The following is a 16,142-nucleotide window of genomic DNA, read 5'->3' on the forward strand; positions in this document are numbered from 1 at the left end:
CATATTCATCACTGGCCCGAACACTATTGTACAGAACGCATCCGTCTCTGCTTTTTTCTTCAACCGTAGTGCTGTCATTGCTGCTTGCTGCGTAGTGCTTGGATAATTTTAAGAAATGGCATTTAATAGATTGCTGTACAAACTCGTCTTCAACATATACTTCACTCTGATTGGCTCACTCTCTACCGGTAAACCTAGCCTCCTTAAGCACATCTGGACCTTTTTCTGTTCTTTGATGCATGCACCCCGCGCGAGCTTCAGCCAATCACAGGCCTCACATTGGCCGCATGCGGGTTGGGAATGGGCCTATATGGGTTTGTCAACTTGATCGACTACCTAATTTCATTGGTCAAAATTGTTCTCACAAAATAATTAACCCACGAAACTATGGTAGCTGATGGATGACACAAGTCTGCAATCTGCTGATTTTGCGGCGCCGCGATGTCCCGCCAGCCGGTACTCGCCAGCAGTGCCTTCTCCGATTTCTCGGACGAGCTGATCGTGTACTTCACGTTGCTCTGCGAGCTGACAGATTTGCTGCGTCTCTCTGAAGTAAATTCCGGTACGTCATTCAGTCGTCGCTTTGCTGGCTCCTGCTCTTCTAACCTACCGTGCACTGCAGTATTCTATGTGTTCTGTCAAGAAGATCCACTCTGGATGGGCCAATGTTTGCGTCTACACAATGGGGACTTCTCCTTCCACCACAACTGGAAGCTAACGACCTTCTACCCGAGAGACCCGAGGCCACTAGAGCAGCTGCATAAGGTCTTCCGCCCATTGGCCGTGAGAGGATTCAGCTCGGACTTTCTGTACCGTCGCTGGTGTCGCTGCAATATGCAGCTAGGTGACGGCTATATGCTGCCCAGTGAGGAGCAGGAACCGACCGTTCGGAGGCTGCAGAAGATTGACATCCAGGACTTGACCTTCCGAGATTTTTACGAGTAATTAATACGCGATAGGACTATATTACAGCAGTGACTAGCTGGATACTGACTTTATTTCACGGTATTAGGCAATACTCGAGAGTGCCGTTCATTCTTTGCAACGCTATTAGCAACTGGAAGGCGTCAACGGAGGTGAGAAGAGGAACGTTCTAAAGTTTTTTTTTTAGCTGTCTGACGAGTTTATTGTAGTGGACAGTGGAGAAGTTGGTGGAGAAATTCCCAAGTGACGTAAAGCACCGCATCACACACAACTTGGACGTCATATCTAGCAGTCCGACGATGGAAATGAGTTTTGCCGACTTTTTTCAGTATGCAAGCTACCAGCACGATGAGACGCCGTTGTACATATTTGATGCTCGTTTTGGGGAGAAGATGCCTGCTATGCTGGAGGATTACAATGTCCAAGACTTGAAGGTGTTTAAGGAAGACTTTTTAAGCGTAATGACTAGCCCAGAGGAAGACGGGAAGGTCGAGTCAACCAAAGCTGTGAAACTCGAGGCTGGAGGTAAAAAAGTGAGGAACGATAAGAAGAAGAATCGCGCTCCAGGGTCTATCCGACCAGACTTCCGTTGGATCGTCATTGGGCCTCAACGCACTGGGGCCCCCTGGCATCAAGATCCTGCCAGAACATCAGCGTGGAATTCATTAGTCAAGGGGCGGAAGAGATGGGCGATTTACCCTCCTGACTCGCCACCCCCAGGTGTCAATGTCGGCAAGAACGGCGAGCATCAAAGTAGTGGCTTGGACATGCCTTCTCTCATGTGGTACCTGCACGTGTACCCCACTCTCTCTACTGACCAAAAGCCGCTTGAGATCATCCAAGAAGAAGGAGACACAATCTACGTCCCCAATGGCTGGTGGCATCTCGTGTTGAACTTGGATCTCACGATCGCAGTGACCCAGAACTTCGTGGATTCCCACAATGTGCTCATGTTTATGAAGGATTTACTCAACGACGGACAAGACATGGCGCTAGCGATGCTCCAGCACGAACTAAAAGCCACTCGACCGGAAACCTTTGACATGTTCCGGCTGGTTCAGATCCCCCGATTGAATGGATACTTGAGCGAGGAGATGTTCCAGCAATCATTCCGCGTCTTGGAGTACTGGAAGCCTCAACTGAAGAAGGTTCTCAAGCGTCACAAGGTGCTGGCTCTGCCAAATAGCACAGAAGACACTGCTAAAACGAAGAACGTCGTCACTAAAGTCAAGTATCCAAAGATGAAGAGTCTTACGTCGCGTGCAAACCCGACATTTGCAGTTGGAAAGCGCTTGATCGTCAAGTTCTTCAGCCAGTACAACGAGAACTGGGGCGAGTTTGATTTTGAGGCATTCATGGCTCCAAACTACGAATCGATCGACAGCGAGCTTGCAACTCCATCAAAGCGTCGCAGGAACAACGTATTGCAGCCACACGAGCTGAAATATACCATGTCTCTACGATATGCGATGGAGGACTGCTTCCGTACTGAGAGGGCTGTGTATCGGATGATGGGCAAGTTATTAGACTCCGAGCAGTCGCTCGACGCGATGGTTCCTCGTCTGTACCGCTCTGGACATTTGTTGTATGTGGACGAAGTGGACGACGACGAGGGAGAAGGACCAATGTGGCGATGGCCGTACGTTGTCGTCGAGTACAAGAGCAGCGGTGTTGGGCTCGACTCGATGACGAAGAAAGGAGGAATCACGCCTCAGAGCTGGAAAAATGTGGCTGGATGGATCAGTCGGGAGTTCTTGCCGAAGCTGCACGCTGTTCCAATTGATCCAGAGTTTCGAGGAGTATACGGGCACACCAAGGCGGAATGGGATTGGTATATCCACTACTTGCTTCGTCAACGAAAGCGTTCAGTGTCATGTAAGCTGAAGACTTTACTGTATACATACTGTCTGTGGAAGTGCTGGGACTTATTAGTTTGTTGATGCTTTGCAGTCCACCTGATGGAGAGCGACCTCCCTGCTCACCTGATGAAGCAGCTAGAGAGTTTCCTCCCCACTGCAAACCGAGATGCCATTATGTCGGAGTTGCTACCAGTAAAGCCATTTGAGTTGAAGCCTGTGTTGCTTCATGGGGACCTGACAGACGAAAACATCCTCGGCTCCGAGGTGGATGCACAGCCAGACGTGGCGATGTCAAGCGTAGCGAGTGACTGGGATCTGTCGTCTTTCCTGGAGTCTATCAGTTGTGAGAAGTACATCCCGTTGCTTGTGGAGCAAGAGGAGCTGACGTTCGAGTCGCTAAGTTTTCTGAACGAAGCGCATCTAAAGGATCTGGGCGTCCCTTTGGGACCTCGTCTAGCTATTTTGAAGGGCAAGCTGCCGATCTCCACTCATGCGTGTGTTGTTGATAGTGAAGATGGACTGACTGATGGTCGCTTTGATACCGAGATGGAGTGCGAGGCGAGCAGCAGCGGTAGCAGCAGTTCGGAAGAAGACGAAGAGTTTGACCTGACAACACTCGCGGGACTGTCGGCTATCGGAGAGAAGCGGAAGGAGCGATTTGTCGGCCCCCACGAATGGATTCCGACGTCTGTGATCGACTTTGCAGACGCCAAAGCGGGTGACCCTCTGTATGACCTCGTCGCCGTCTTCTTTTCTGCTCTGGTAAGTGAAATCCTTGTGGTGTCTTCTGAGACTCCAGTTACTTGACTGCATTGTTGCTTATCCAGCACTGTGATCACGAGCTGTGGAGGGAGACAGTGGCTTCAGAATATTGGCAAGACTACATTCGTCGTGACGAGGAGAGCAGCGCACCGCAGCGTCGTTGTCTGCGAGAGCGCTTCCTGCAGCTAGTGCTTCTGCATCCAAGCCGATCGATCAAGGGTCTGTTCCATTATTCCCCTCTGGTAGCGAAATTTGGGACCTGGGAGGACCTGGCTGGTGGCATTTTCAACGATGTGTTTTAGGCCTGAACTTGGCATTTGTGCAGCTCGACTATTGAAGCAAATACAGTTGTGGGCCCGCGCTGTGCTGATCTGTGGGAATTGTGTGTCAGTTCCAAGTCGGGGAAGAGGTAAGCTTTGATAGACGAGCTAGTATCGGATAGTTGTATACGTAAAACGCTGCTCGTCTCCGTTCTGCTGTCGATGGCTCAATGTGAAAGCACAACAGCAGCAACGGACAAGTTAATGATTAAGTGCTACATGTATGAGGGGATGTGAAACGCTGCAGGCAATTCGCCTTCTAAGGATCTAATACGTCGGCTGCACCTGCTTCACTTCCTCAAGCAACTCGTCGTAGGCTTCCTGGGCGTTAAAGCCCGCCTTGTTGGGCGTGATCAATATGACGCTCGTGGGCCGCTTGGACAGTGCCGACGCGCCCAAGTCCACCTATAAATGTAAATCCAATTGCAACGAACTATTAGATCCAGCCTCTGCATCAGTATCATGTAAGTTGACGCACCTTAGAGGGAGTGAAGATGTAAGGAATATCGTTCTCCTCGCAAAGAACGGGGATGTGCGAGATGACGTCGACGGGCGAAATGTCGCCGGCAATAACGCAAACGCCCTTCTCACCCTTACGAATACCCTTGACCACCTCTTTAACGCCACGCTTAATGCCCTTGACCTTGGTGGCCTTCTTGACCACCTTGTAGGCGCGCTTGGTCTGCTTCTTGGTGGCGAGCGGCTTGGCGATCACCGACACGTGCTTTACGCGCTCCTCGTAATTGCTGCTGCTGCTCTTCTTGCTGTTCTCCGTGTCGCTCATCGCTGTCGGGTCGGGAGCTCAAACGAGGAGGTGGTGACGTTCAAGCTCAAGAAATTTGCTGCCGTATTATAGCTTTTCGTCGGAGCCAACCGTCGTGAGTGTTGCTCTAAGTTGATTCTACCTTCGGTACACCTGATGAAATGTGAAAAATTCCCGATATTAACCAATCACAGGCGTTGAAGATGCCATCGATTTATGACCGCTGGTGTGGTGGGGGCAAAACCCACGGAACAGAGACTTTATAGCAGCAATGGGTTTCACGGGCATTGCCGTCGGCACCCTCATGGGCCTCTCCACCAAGCTCGGCAGTAATGTGCTGCAGAAGGTCCCGTATATGCGCCGTACGTTTGTATACTCTCAATCGCGTTTTAGCGAAGATGCTAAACTAATATCACATGACGCCGCATTGCTCTCCTCGGTCGAACTCACCTCGGTCGTGTTATCTTTGCGTAGATCCGTGGGAGCACGTGCTATTCATGGGCATAGGTGCTGGTCTCGGCGGCTATCTTCAGAACAAGTACCACCGGGACCTGGAGGAAGTGGAGGAGCTGCGACTTTATCTGGAGCGCCGCCAGGACGTGAACAAGAAGGCGTAAGGCGTTGTGGATTATCATCAGCAGAGAATTGGCCAGGAGATAATGCAGATGAGAGATGTATTGCGGAACGTAGGCAGCTCCATTCATGGCATGGGTGTTTTAAGTGCAAGCATCGAAACCTGAAAAATAAAGAAGAAAATGCCTAGTTTGCCCTTGTGTGCTGGTCTCCTGCTAATTACAAGCTTGTGTGTGCTATGGTTTTCACAGAGAGCGTTGTTACTCTGAACTCGAAAGGACGCGATCCTTGGAACATTTTCAATGCGATCCCAAATCCAGCGAGTTAAAGTTTAAGACGCAGCAGGATGGAACTCGCGTATTTGTACACGAAGCAACGAGAGAGCTTCGGACACTACTGCGACTTCCGCAACGTAGACGCCAAGGTGCTTGAGAGCATTCCGTGCACTGATACACTGGAGAATGACTACGTACGACGAAGACCCATGGTAACCCGTCTGGATACGACGCCCCACATGTCCGAGCACGAAGTAAATACGGAGAGATTGGTGACTAAGCATAGTAGTATGCGGCATGTGGAGGGTGGCTGGCCCAAGGATGTGGATCCAGCCGAGCAGAGCGACGTACAGCGATTCCGCAAGAAAGCGGAGAAAGACGACGACTACAGACAAGCAGTCAAGAGTCTCGGACCAGTGGTAGACCGCGCACTCAAGCAGAACAATACAATTAACATTTACCAGGACTACTTTGCACACATGGGTGAGGCTGCCACGACAGAACAGCCCAGTGCAAAGGGGCTTGCCGTCTTTCGTGACCCCGAGCCGGGTCAAACGGCACAGTCTTCGCAGATCGACTGGCATCCCCGAGAGGCCGCAAGAAAAAGGCCAGCGTGCTTCCTGCATCCTCAACTTTCCAAGATCCGAAGTTTGCATCGGCGCGACCTCCAGCCCAATTTTTTACATCTGGGATGTTCTAAACCCGAATACACCGGAGACGACTTTGAAACCAGCTTCCCCGCTAGTTTGCATGCGCTACAACCCCAAGTCCGTCGACCAGCTCGTGGCTGGATCTTATAACGGGCTCATTTCGTTCTTCGATCTTCGTAAATCTGGCGCCGCTCCAGCGGAGACGTCAATTATCGAGCACTCACACCACGACCCCGTCTACGACGTTTTCTGGATATCCAGCAAGACTGGAAACCAGTGTTGCTCTGTCTCGACTGACGGCTGGATGCTCTGGTGGGATATTCGTCACCTTGCGCAACCTACGCAAAAGCTGCTTCTCACAGACAAGGATGGTCTGGCATTCGGTGGGTCGTCCATGGAGTACAACACAGAAGCTGGCCCGACCAAATACCTCGTTGGTACGGAGCAAGGGGCGGTTTTAAGTGTAAACTTAAGAAATGCCAAGCAGAATAATGGCATTACGATGTATGACCTGGCTGCTGGAAAACACAATGGGGCTGTGTGTGCGATTCAACGCAATCCGACGCATAACAAGTTTTTCCTTACCATCGGCGACTGGACTGCTCGTCTGTGGTGCGAGGATCTTAAAACCCCCATCATGAGCACCATCTACCACGATTCGTACGTGACTGCGGGCTGTTGGTCGCCTACACGCGCTGGCGTTTTCTTCGTCACTCGAATGGACGGCGTCGTGGACATCTGGGACTTCTTCTACCGTCAAAACGAGGTAGCGTACTCACACAAGGTCGGAGACGTCGCTCTCTCGTCCGTCAGTGTGCAGGGTAACGCGGGATTCGGTGGCAAGCTCGTAGCTGTGGGGGACTGCAACGGCATGATCTCACTCATGGAGCTGTCGGACGGCCTAGCTGTATCCCAACCCAATGAGAAGGCGGCTATCAACGGTATGTTTGAGCGTGAGACGAAAAGAGAGAAGAACCTGGAGGCGAAGGAGAAGGAGCTGCGCCGTAAGAAGGCTACGATGGAGGAGGGAGCGGCAGACGATCGCGGTGGCAGCCTTAAGGACGACAAGATGGAGGAGCTGCTGCGTACAGTGGACGCCAATTTCCTGGGCATGATCAAGGAGGCGGAGGACTCGGAAAACAAGAACATGGAACACAAGGGCGGCGACGGACTCGGAGGCAAGGATGAAGACAACTAGCAATAGCAAGCCGTAGTGATCTTCCTGAACTTGCAAGTTGAAGTACATGTAGGAGTGATGGTCACATGGTTTCCCTTCCGCATTCGCATTACTTTGCATTTGGCCTCATTATCGACAAGTGCAACGGAAGATAATGGCCAAGGGGAAGCAGCACGAGATGCCTCCGATCCGCGTGAGTCGTGGTGTGCGGATAGACATAAGGTTTGTGGGAACGTAATTAGGCATTTGTGATGCAGGAGAGCGACGACGGGTTACTATCGAGCGGAGACGGTGTGGCGACTGAAGGCGAGGAGGAAGAGGAGGAGTTTACCGCTCGCAGCTCCGTAACAAAGGACGAGGAAGAACACGAGACGTCCCACTCGGTCACGGACGAGCAGCTGACGCCTTACGTTACCAAGTGCTACGGGCATCTAGAGACGCTGAGGAAGCGAAAACGCGAGCAAGAAGAGCAAGTGGAGATGCTTGTCGAAGGTGAAAAGATGTTGGAGCTGCATAGCCAGAGTATAGCTAACTCGTTGTCTGTCGTTAAAGAAACCTTTGGACAGATCGAAGCTATCATGCAGGAGATGATGCGAGGGCTGCAGGAGCGCCATGCTGCGTCACATGCTCAGTTTGAAGCCACCGAAGGGAAACTCACGCGGAGTCTACGCGCGCACAATCGGGTACGTACAGCTTCAGTTGCGGTCATTAGTGCTCGTATTGACAATACAGGATGTACAGATTGAAAAGAAACTCAAGATGATTGCGGCGATTCTGCTGCGCGAGGACGATGGCGAGCAAGACGTCGAGTAGAACGAATTCCGAAATATCATATTAGCTTTGGCCTCATGGCTTTACATCCAATCGAAATATCACATTAACTCAAACCGGAAGTGGACGGACGAGGAGATGACAATCGCCGCGATCGATGCGGCCAGTGCCTCGGACGTAGACGCGCAAATAGGAGAAGAAAATTGCAGAGCAGGTGGAGCTGATCAAGCAGCCGTCACTACATGGGACGATAGCGTGGACCGAGGTTCATCAGAAACGGATGGAGCCGATGCAGGACTGGACGATGGCGGCACAGACGTTCCGATGGCAGATGACGGGAAGGCTCCAAGTCGTGCCGGGGATGCTGACGATGATCTGAATGGCGCTAACCCAATTGTCAAGGGCCTGTTGCCAACAACAAAGACACTTGACCGCCATATCAAGATCCTGATCCACACTACCGATCACAAGCTGTACTTTGGCCAGTGGAAGCGTAAGCTGAACCACAAGAGTACGGTGAAGCGCCTGCGCACGTCGTTCGAGGAGTTGTTGCCGAGAGTAAGCCCCGATGTCGGGCACTTCTGATGGTCGATGAGGGCTAAGATAACCGATTTATCTCGCTTCTGTTTCCAGTTGATGGGCGCTCGAGACTATGGAGGTGCTGCAAAAGTACTGGAGGTGATGTATCACCGCTTTACGGTAACTCCGGCGTTGTGCATTGAGGTAAGCTTGCGTTATGCATGTATGCAAACTGACCTACTTAAGTAATTGACCTTACAGGCGTACTGCTTGTTCTTTAGGCAAGTCTTGAGATTTTACGTCGACAACCAGACTACCGTAATGGTCTGCTGAGCTTCTACGAGGCTGCATTGAATGTTGAGCGTATCGATGTAAGGAACCTACTGCGTTTTCCCCCTCACTGTATTGTTACCCAAACTGCTGTTGTCTATGCAGAAAGTATTGATTCTAAAGGAGCTGTGGCTCTTTCACATCGTTCACGGAGAGTTTTATGAAGCTTTTCATTTGTACCAAGACAAAATTGAGCAAGTAAGTTGCTATTGTTTTGCTCTTTTTCTTTTTTTTAAATTCTCAAAGCAGGGTACTTTTTGGTATTAGCTGGAGGAAGTTGAGAATGACGCGAGTTTACTTGCAAATTTCGGAATTTTGTGCTACTGGCTCATGTTTATTGAGTCAAAAGAGCTCCGTGATATGCTAAAGCATGAAGATGTGGACTACGCGGACGACGAAGACGAAGAGGCAGAGTTGAATGGCAGTGAGGCTTACGCAAGTGAGAACCTCGAGTCGGTGATCGAGTCAAATTACTTGTTTAAGACGCCCATTGGAGTCCACATCCTGTATCAGCACGCGAGCAATGCATTGAGACGTGCAGTGGCGTTGAGTCCGAACACGGCTATGTTTGTCGAGTATTATGTTCAGCTCCTAGTTCTTGTGGGGGACATTCAGCCAGCATGCGATCATTTAGAGGTTTTCTATCACATGAATCCTGAAGATCCGCATGGGCCAAGAATGGTACGATGACTCTACAGGTCGAATCTGTTATACCCCCAACTTGGTAGATCAGCTCACGCTGTTTCCCCCAGCTTGCACGGTTCTTAGGGTGCTACTATCCGGATTCGGTGGATGCTCAGGTCGCTGTGTTCACCAGGTAATTGTAGGATATAGGGCACGAATTATTATTTTGCTGCTAACAGTGCACAATTTTACTTGTAGATGGATGAAGGACGATCCTACTTGTGGCTATCCTTTGGAAAAGATGCTGGAATTGTCTAGCGCTGGCGTAGTGTCATCCTTCGTGCTCACAACTGTCCTAGTTGAAGCGCTTGACACCTGCGGCAGTGATATATACGTCGCTCAGACCCCGAACGTGTCTTTGGCTTTGTGGAGGAATCTGGCCGAGCTGCTGACAGCAATGGACGAGGGTGAATTTTTACTCGACGGAAGAGCGACTGATCCGTCGAATCAAGTGACACTTGCAGATGTGGGCTCACACCACTTGTGGTGGAAACGCGTTTATTTCGCCAGACCAAGCACAGCGCAGGAAGTCGTAGCAATGTCCAGACAGGATGGTGCGTTCATGGAGGTAGCTATTTACCGCGCTGCTGTAGCAGATCGGCTTTTCCCTGGCCTTCTCCCATTGACAGAGGCTCTGCGCTCTGCAATGACATCACTCAACGTGAGATTTAGTCGCGAACATGTTCGTCTGTTTGAAAGGTAAGGGCGACTGCGGATTGTTGCATGAAAATGAACTCACATTCTTCGTCCTTGAGCAGTTTTTTTCCATCTGCCTATAGAATGACAGCAAGCACGGCGGACCACACACGGCTTCATACAGTGTCGTTTACCCATGTGGTTGTTGAGGAGGAAAACAATCAGGAGAATCGGCCTCTGCCAGTTTTTAAAGGGAGCTCCGACACTGTGCACGTGATCGACCGAAAGTCAATTGTGAAAAAAGAGACTGCTGGCGAGAAGACAGAGGTAGAAGTAAATCGAGAATGCAACACTGACGATGTTGATGCGCAGTTTGTGGAAGAACTCTACGAAGTTCTGGAACTGGAAGTTGAATGCTCAAGTGCCCATGGCACACAGTCCACAAGAAAGCGCAAGGCTGATGCCATCTCTACTTCAAATCCTATACTCATGCCGGCGTTCATTGGAATGGTCGAGGAAGAGGTCTTTAATAACCCAGATGCATCTCTGCCTCACATCTACTCGACGATATACCAGAAACTGCGTCGCACGGATATGCTGGTGCCTACATCAAAAGTCGTGGCGCTCTGCGTGGATTTCTTTCGAAGACGATTGAAGAGCGGAGGCATGTTGATACGATACGAAGAATTCGTCCTTTCATTTATGCGTCGTCAAAGAGACAAGGCTACATTCGAGACCACAACGGACGTTGCAAAGAGAGCAATTGGGGAGATGATACGTGTGTGGCCCAACCCACCTCCGTATTTTCCGGATGAAAAGCTTGTCCAAGAGATAATGCGCCGTAAAGTACCGACGTTGTCACGGGAACGGAGACTTCAGCTGATGGAGCTCAAGAAAACACTTCAGCCTGTCCTCAGGGAGCTCAAGTACGTCAAGGAAAAAGAGTTTGCGGCTGTGGTATATTCAGTCTGCAAGCAGAATGGACGACTGGGTGTGTTGAACCAGTTCGACATTGCGCATGCAGTGCAGATGATGCTACCGATGCATTACGTCCGAGAGCTTCAGAGGGTGCCATCTTACTTACTGGACATCATCACTTCACCTACATTCCGGATGGGCTGCAACACTGTGGAAGAGATCCTTGAAAAGCTGAAGACGAAAAAAGTGAAAAAGTCGCCGGTTGAAGAGGTCAAAACGCTCTTGTGGGTGGAGAAGTATGAGGCTCTCTGTGGCCCCATCACCGGTGGCGAGAATGAAAGTGGCAGTGGCAATGCTACTGATAGCGATAGTGACAGCCGTGTCAGCGACGAGGAGACTGAAGGTGGCAACGACAGTAACTAGACCACTGCCAACAGCAGGAGCAATCATTAACCAGTAGTATTACTGTGGGATCTTTACAGTCTTTTTCGTCACTGTGGATTTCTGTTTGAACATCTCTCCACGCCGCCGTAAATTCTGATGAGCTGCGCACCACTGCGTGTCAAGACCAGCCGACTGTATATGCTCGGTGGAAACATCAACAGCAAATTCTGCTTTGAGGGCGTAGAGCGCCGACTGTCGGGCCTCAGCATTGCCATGGTGCAATGTGCGCGTCAGGAGTCGCTGAATCCGGTAGCAGCAACTGCGACAGCGCTGAAAGGCGCACCGACTTTCACGCTGAATCGTTGAAGAGCATTGCGGAGTTTCGCAAACAAGGTGAAGACAGCTTGCGGAGTCGGAGACTGTGACATCGTCGCCAACTGTAAAATGACTGTCGGCATGTGGACGATTCGCGGACCAAATCACGCGTGGAGCTTCTCCGTGGAGATGGTTCGCCAGTGCCATCTTGGTTTGGTGACGTGCCTTCCGTCGAAACTTGTCGTCGCTGTCCGAGTCGTCGTAGTCGGTTGCGATGGTTACGGTTTTATTTATGCTTAAAATGTTGTGTAGTGCAGGAGTGACGAACTGTTCCAAGCTGCCTCGATCACGGAGAGGAACTCGCAACGATCCAGCATAATCCAGGTTACCAAGCCGCTGAACGAGGGAGGGCTTGAATAAACGCACTAGCCATTGTGGCAATGTAATGGAAAACATCATCCATCTGACAACCGGAAGAGCAAATTCCTGGAGGTGAAGAAGCCAGCTTATCAACCCACCCGCCTTAATGCTACGCTGATTGGCGTCTTCAGCTTTGAGGAACGATACCTGGCTTCCCTTGTCTGTTGCAATAGCCCAACTGCCGGTTTTAGAGGCGCTAAGCTCCTTGCCAGCGACTGCGAAGTCGTATTCATTCTTGAGTTCAAACGCCACATGATATAGCGAAGAGAAAAAAGTGTGCGCTGGTTGGTTGCGCTCCGTTGGCTCCCAGACAAACTTCATCGCTATTGCACCACTTCTTGCTGCGACTTCACTCAGTTTTCGCATCATAGCATGCTCCACTCCTCGGTTTAATGCGCGACAGCTGAGCAGAAAGCTGTCGACACGCAACACATTGGCATCGTGTACATGTTGACAAAGAGCCACAGTCACGAGACCGTAATGACCGAAACGGTCCGTCACGTGAGCGCAGATCACTGTGTGATCTGGAGCGACGATATAATCCAGCAACTCTCCTTCCTCCAAGCGCTTAGCGAATGACGTTGCCGTGTTAAACTGATTTGTGCGATGGTGAAGCTGCATCACTCGAGTGTACGAGGGGCTCCTCTCTTGAACTTCTTGGTCGCGATCGAGTTCTTCAAAGACAATTTTCACTTTGAGAGCACTTAAGAAAGCTCTGTGTGTTGAGGAAGACTCACGAAGTTGTTGGCGATGGAGATTCTGCTGATAAAGCTGCGTCCGCTGGTTATCTTCCTTCGTGTTGGTGCCTGCACATCCACTTGAGTTTATGCCCAAACCATCATCAAAAACCCATTCGTGGACTAGTACTGACTCGGGAAAATGCTCTGCGAGTGGGATGACTGTCACGGAAGGCAGCGCAGTGGCAACTTGGTTGCATTCCAGAGGATTGTCGTCGATGAAAATGACTGAATCCAGCCCTGTACCTCAGCATTAGCTACGTAAAGTACCTGTTTGAACCCGATAAAGAAAAAAAACACTTTTTTACGTACCTAGAGAGAGCTCCTTGGCGAGTTGCGCGATATTCTCCGACTTCGGTTGCCAGTTAACCTTAGTGGCTATCACGTGTTTGTCCAAGTCCAGGACCATATCCTGACGACGTAGTTTAAAAGCCTCCGTCACGTCCTCGAGAATGTTCTTACTGCAAAGAGCAAGCAGCATACCTCGTTGCTGCTGGGCAACAACGAAACGCTGGAGTGAGAGAAATCTGGGACCAAGATCGATCCCACTGGGTCCCACTTCAGCTACTGCACCACCCCACAGAGTGTTGTCGCAATCGAGAACGATAACTTTCTTTCGACCGCTTGCACTTCGATAGAGACGACAAATTTGTCTACATAGTGACAAACTCATTACATTCAGCATGGCTTGCGTGTACGGAGAGTGTTGACGCTTGTCGGCAATCGAATCATAGAAGGTAGTCGTGTACTGCTGTTCGAAAAGGGAAAGTAGCTGTCCTGACGACTGCACACTCACGTTTTGCATGGTCTCGATCTTGTGTTGCATCGTGCGTTCCATCGCATCAACACGAGCAGCGGTAGCTGAAGTCGGCGAAGACGGACACAGCAATACTACCAATGGATCAGTAGCCTCCGCACTGTACCGCTCAAGACCACTCAGGAAGTGGCAGATAGAGTCATCGACGACGTCATCGCTGTGCTTGGAGAAATGGAATTCAGGATGCGCTGCTGCGAGGTCACTAAGCCGAACGAGCAAGAGCACCAGGTCTACTACTGGGCATGCAGGATCAAGCACGTCGCTCGACCAGTCTCCAAAGTCTGTAACGCTGCCATACCGCAACCACTGCAAGTCGACGTCGGCTTTCCAGACCGCCTAAATATATATATGGAGTTATTAGTAATAATTAGCAATACTTGACTGGCTGGTAATTAGCACCAGCGCCGGCTCCAAGGAAATCCTCGCAGTTTACATCAAGTTTGCACCAACATTATTTAGAAGATACTGCAGCGGAATGGCGAGGGCTTCGTCACATGCGAAGGTGCCACCGATCGCCACACGCTTGCAGGCCATTGCTCACTTGACTAAAATTCAACGAACACTCGTAGTTTTATCATCAATTCAATTAAGTACGAACTAGGGATCCTCAATCCTCGGGTTCGCGCTCGTACTTGGACGGGTTGATGCGATACCTACCGGAAACAAAAGCAGCAAACGAGCAGCACATGAGTACGAAGAAATAATATGCAACGGAGAGGGCATTCTTGCCACGTACATGTTGCCGTATTGGATCGTCGGTGTGTGCTCGCTGTCCACGTCCACGATACACACGGCCATCGCTGTAGCAAAATGCAGCACAATGCTGTTAAACCACCCGAAAATAATGCAATAGCCAGCAGTCACTACTATCTACTCACTGTTGGCGTCGAGTACGCGATATGTGATGGTAACCATGGACTCCTGTAGACAAAAGTTGAGAATGGCCACGTTGGCCTCAAGCTTGAACACACCATGGCACGTCACGCCCTCGAAGCTCCACTCCATAAATGTTCCTTGCTCATCCGGAATAAACTGCATCCCTCAACGGGCAACGCGTGAGTTATACCATCATCATCAACAGGTGGAGGATTGATCAGCGAACCTGCACTGTGTAGGCACTGGAGAGATCCTGCTGCTTAAGCGTGCGACCGAAAGACCAGCGGAGGAATCTGGCGGCATATGCACACAACAAATAATGTCAGAAATGTTAAATGACGCGTAGAGAGAATTAAATTAAAAAAAAGCTGCGCACTGAGTGTTAGGCTGGCCGGCGGCGTCCAGGTCCTCCTCGATGAATACAATGTTGTTGGTGGAGCGCAAATGCTTGAAACTGGCACCGAAGCGGCGCCACTCCAGGTTGCGCTTCCAAAATCCCTTCAGGTATGCACAGAAGTCCCCATTTGGGACGTCGTAGCGCACCACATTGTCCGGTGCCGCACTAACGCTGGCCATCCTATAAATTATCGGTTTTTTTGACATGTGGTCCACGTGGATATGATGTATGAGAGCTACATAAGCTTAGGCTATAAATTAAATTCGGGAGACTCCTCCCGAATTCAACTTGACTTCGAGAACCAAAAGGTTTGGCTTTTCGCATATTTTTTTTCGCAAAATCTCGAGTCCATGTTTCTCTCAGTATGCTTTTCGAAGGTTTTTACCATGATTGGTCATGTTTGTAAAATAAAATATATTTCGATTTTTAAATTACTGATTTGTGTTTGTGACCACTCAACTTTCTGCCGTGCGTGGTGAGAAGCTCGCCGCTCCCCTTCGGCTCTCTCAAGGCAACTAAGCTCACTGACCAGCCCGCGACAGTTTGGATACGCTCTCCTCCTTCTCCCCCACAGTGTGGCTACCGGTACGTACGCTGTTCGGATTCTCCAAGGCTTATATTGCATGTGTGGTGAAGTGTAACGGGGTACGTATCCCTACGTGTACCCTGGCTACATGAAGTGTGACACTTCACACTTCAGGAGTATGACACGTCATACTCCGGGATATTTGGTACAAGGTACCAAGGTCGTTCAAAGCCAACCATTGGTTAAATGACATTGCATTTCTATAGGTAACTAATAGTTTGTATTAAACCCAAACTTAACCTACCTATAAATAAACTCAGTTTACAATCTACCTTATTTAGGTCACTTCGCTCTCTTTAACTAAAGAGGGGACCTGTGAACTGCCGTTCACTGAGAGTTTGTATACTCTCGGAAGATAACTTCCTCTAGCGCAAGGTGCTGTGTGACCCCGTCACACTTGGTAGCACTAGTAGTCAATCCACGCCACCGCGGGTAGACTACCTGAACCT

The 16,142-nt window shown here is 50.2% G+C and overlaps 6 protein-coding genes across 6 annotated transcripts; 3 read left to right on the forward strand and 3 right to left on the reverse strand.

Annotated features, from left to right (window-relative positions):
* Positions 1-421: 421 nt before the first annotated feature.
* Positions 422-3,907, forward strand: PITG_19607 (histone arginine demethylase, putative; the record flags this gene model as incomplete). Its single annotated transcript, XM_002996884.1, has 6 exons — positions 422-562; positions 623-941; positions 1,013-1,076; positions 1,134-2,799; positions 2,875-3,545; positions 3,611-3,907. 6 exons carry the CDS (start codon positions 442-444, stop codon positions 3,845-3,847), a joined length of 3,078 nt encoding a protein of 1,025 aa, XP_002996930.1.
* A 68-nt stretch (positions 3,908-3,975) lies between these two features.
* PITG_19608 (ribosomal protein L7Ae/L30e/S12e/Gadd4, putative) lies at positions 3,976-4,654 on the reverse strand (the record flags this gene model as incomplete). The annotated part of the gene is made up of 2 exons (XM_002996885.1): positions 3,976-4,270; positions 4,344-4,654. 2 exons carry the CDS (start codon positions 4,647-4,649, stop codon positions 4,133-4,135), a joined length of 444 nt encoding a protein of 147 aa, XP_002996931.1.
* Positions 4,655-5,461: 807 nt separating this feature from the next.
* Positions 5,462-7,324, forward strand: PITG_19609 (dynein-like protein; the record flags this gene model as incomplete). The annotated part of the gene is made up of 2 exons (XM_002996886.1): positions 5,462-6,025; positions 6,126-7,324. 2 exons carry the CDS (start codon positions 5,548-5,550, stop codon positions 7,322-7,324), a joined length of 1,677 nt encoding a protein of 558 aa, XP_002996932.1.
* Positions 7,325-7,881: 557 nt separating this feature from the next.
* Positions 7,882-11,647, forward strand: PITG_19610 (uncharacterized protein; the record flags this gene model as incomplete). Its single annotated transcript, XM_002996887.1, has 9 exons — positions 7,882-7,986; positions 8,045-8,112; positions 8,329-8,632; positions 8,708-8,797; positions 8,875-8,964; positions 9,191-9,604; positions 9,652-9,740; positions 9,806-10,306; positions 10,387-11,647. The coding sequence occupies 9 exons, from the start codon at positions 7,882-7,884 to the stop codon at positions 11,582-11,584; spliced, it is 2,859 nt and encodes a 952-aa protein (XP_002996933.1).
* Positions 11,624-13,843, reverse strand: PITG_19611 (uncharacterized protein; the record flags this gene model as incomplete). The annotated part of the gene is made up of 3 exons (XM_002996888.1): positions 11,624-13,068; positions 13,117-13,257; positions 13,330-13,843. The coding sequence occupies 3 exons, from the start codon at positions 13,841-13,843 to the stop codon at positions 11,624-11,626; spliced, it is 2,100 nt and encodes a 699-aa protein (XP_002996934.1).
* A 557-nt stretch (positions 13,844-14,400) lies between these two features.
* On the reverse strand, positions 14,401-15,300 carry PITG_19612 (uncharacterized protein; the record flags this gene model as incomplete). The annotated part of the gene is made up of 5 exons (XM_002996889.1): positions 14,401-14,487; positions 14,571-14,634; positions 14,713-14,866; positions 14,937-15,003; positions 15,087-15,300. 5 exons carry the CDS (start codon positions 15,284-15,286, stop codon positions 14,442-14,444), a joined length of 531 nt encoding a protein of 176 aa, XP_002996935.1.
* Between the last annotated feature and the right edge of the window lie 842 nt (positions 15,301-16,142).

Source organism: Phytophthora infestans, genomic scaffold, assembly GCF_000142945.1.
Source record: "Phytophthora infestans T30-4 supercont1.99 genomic scaffold, whole genome shotgun sequence".
NCBI classification, from domain to species: domain Eukaryota; phylum Oomycota; class Peronosporomycetes; order Peronosporales; family Peronosporaceae; genus Phytophthora; species Phytophthora infestans.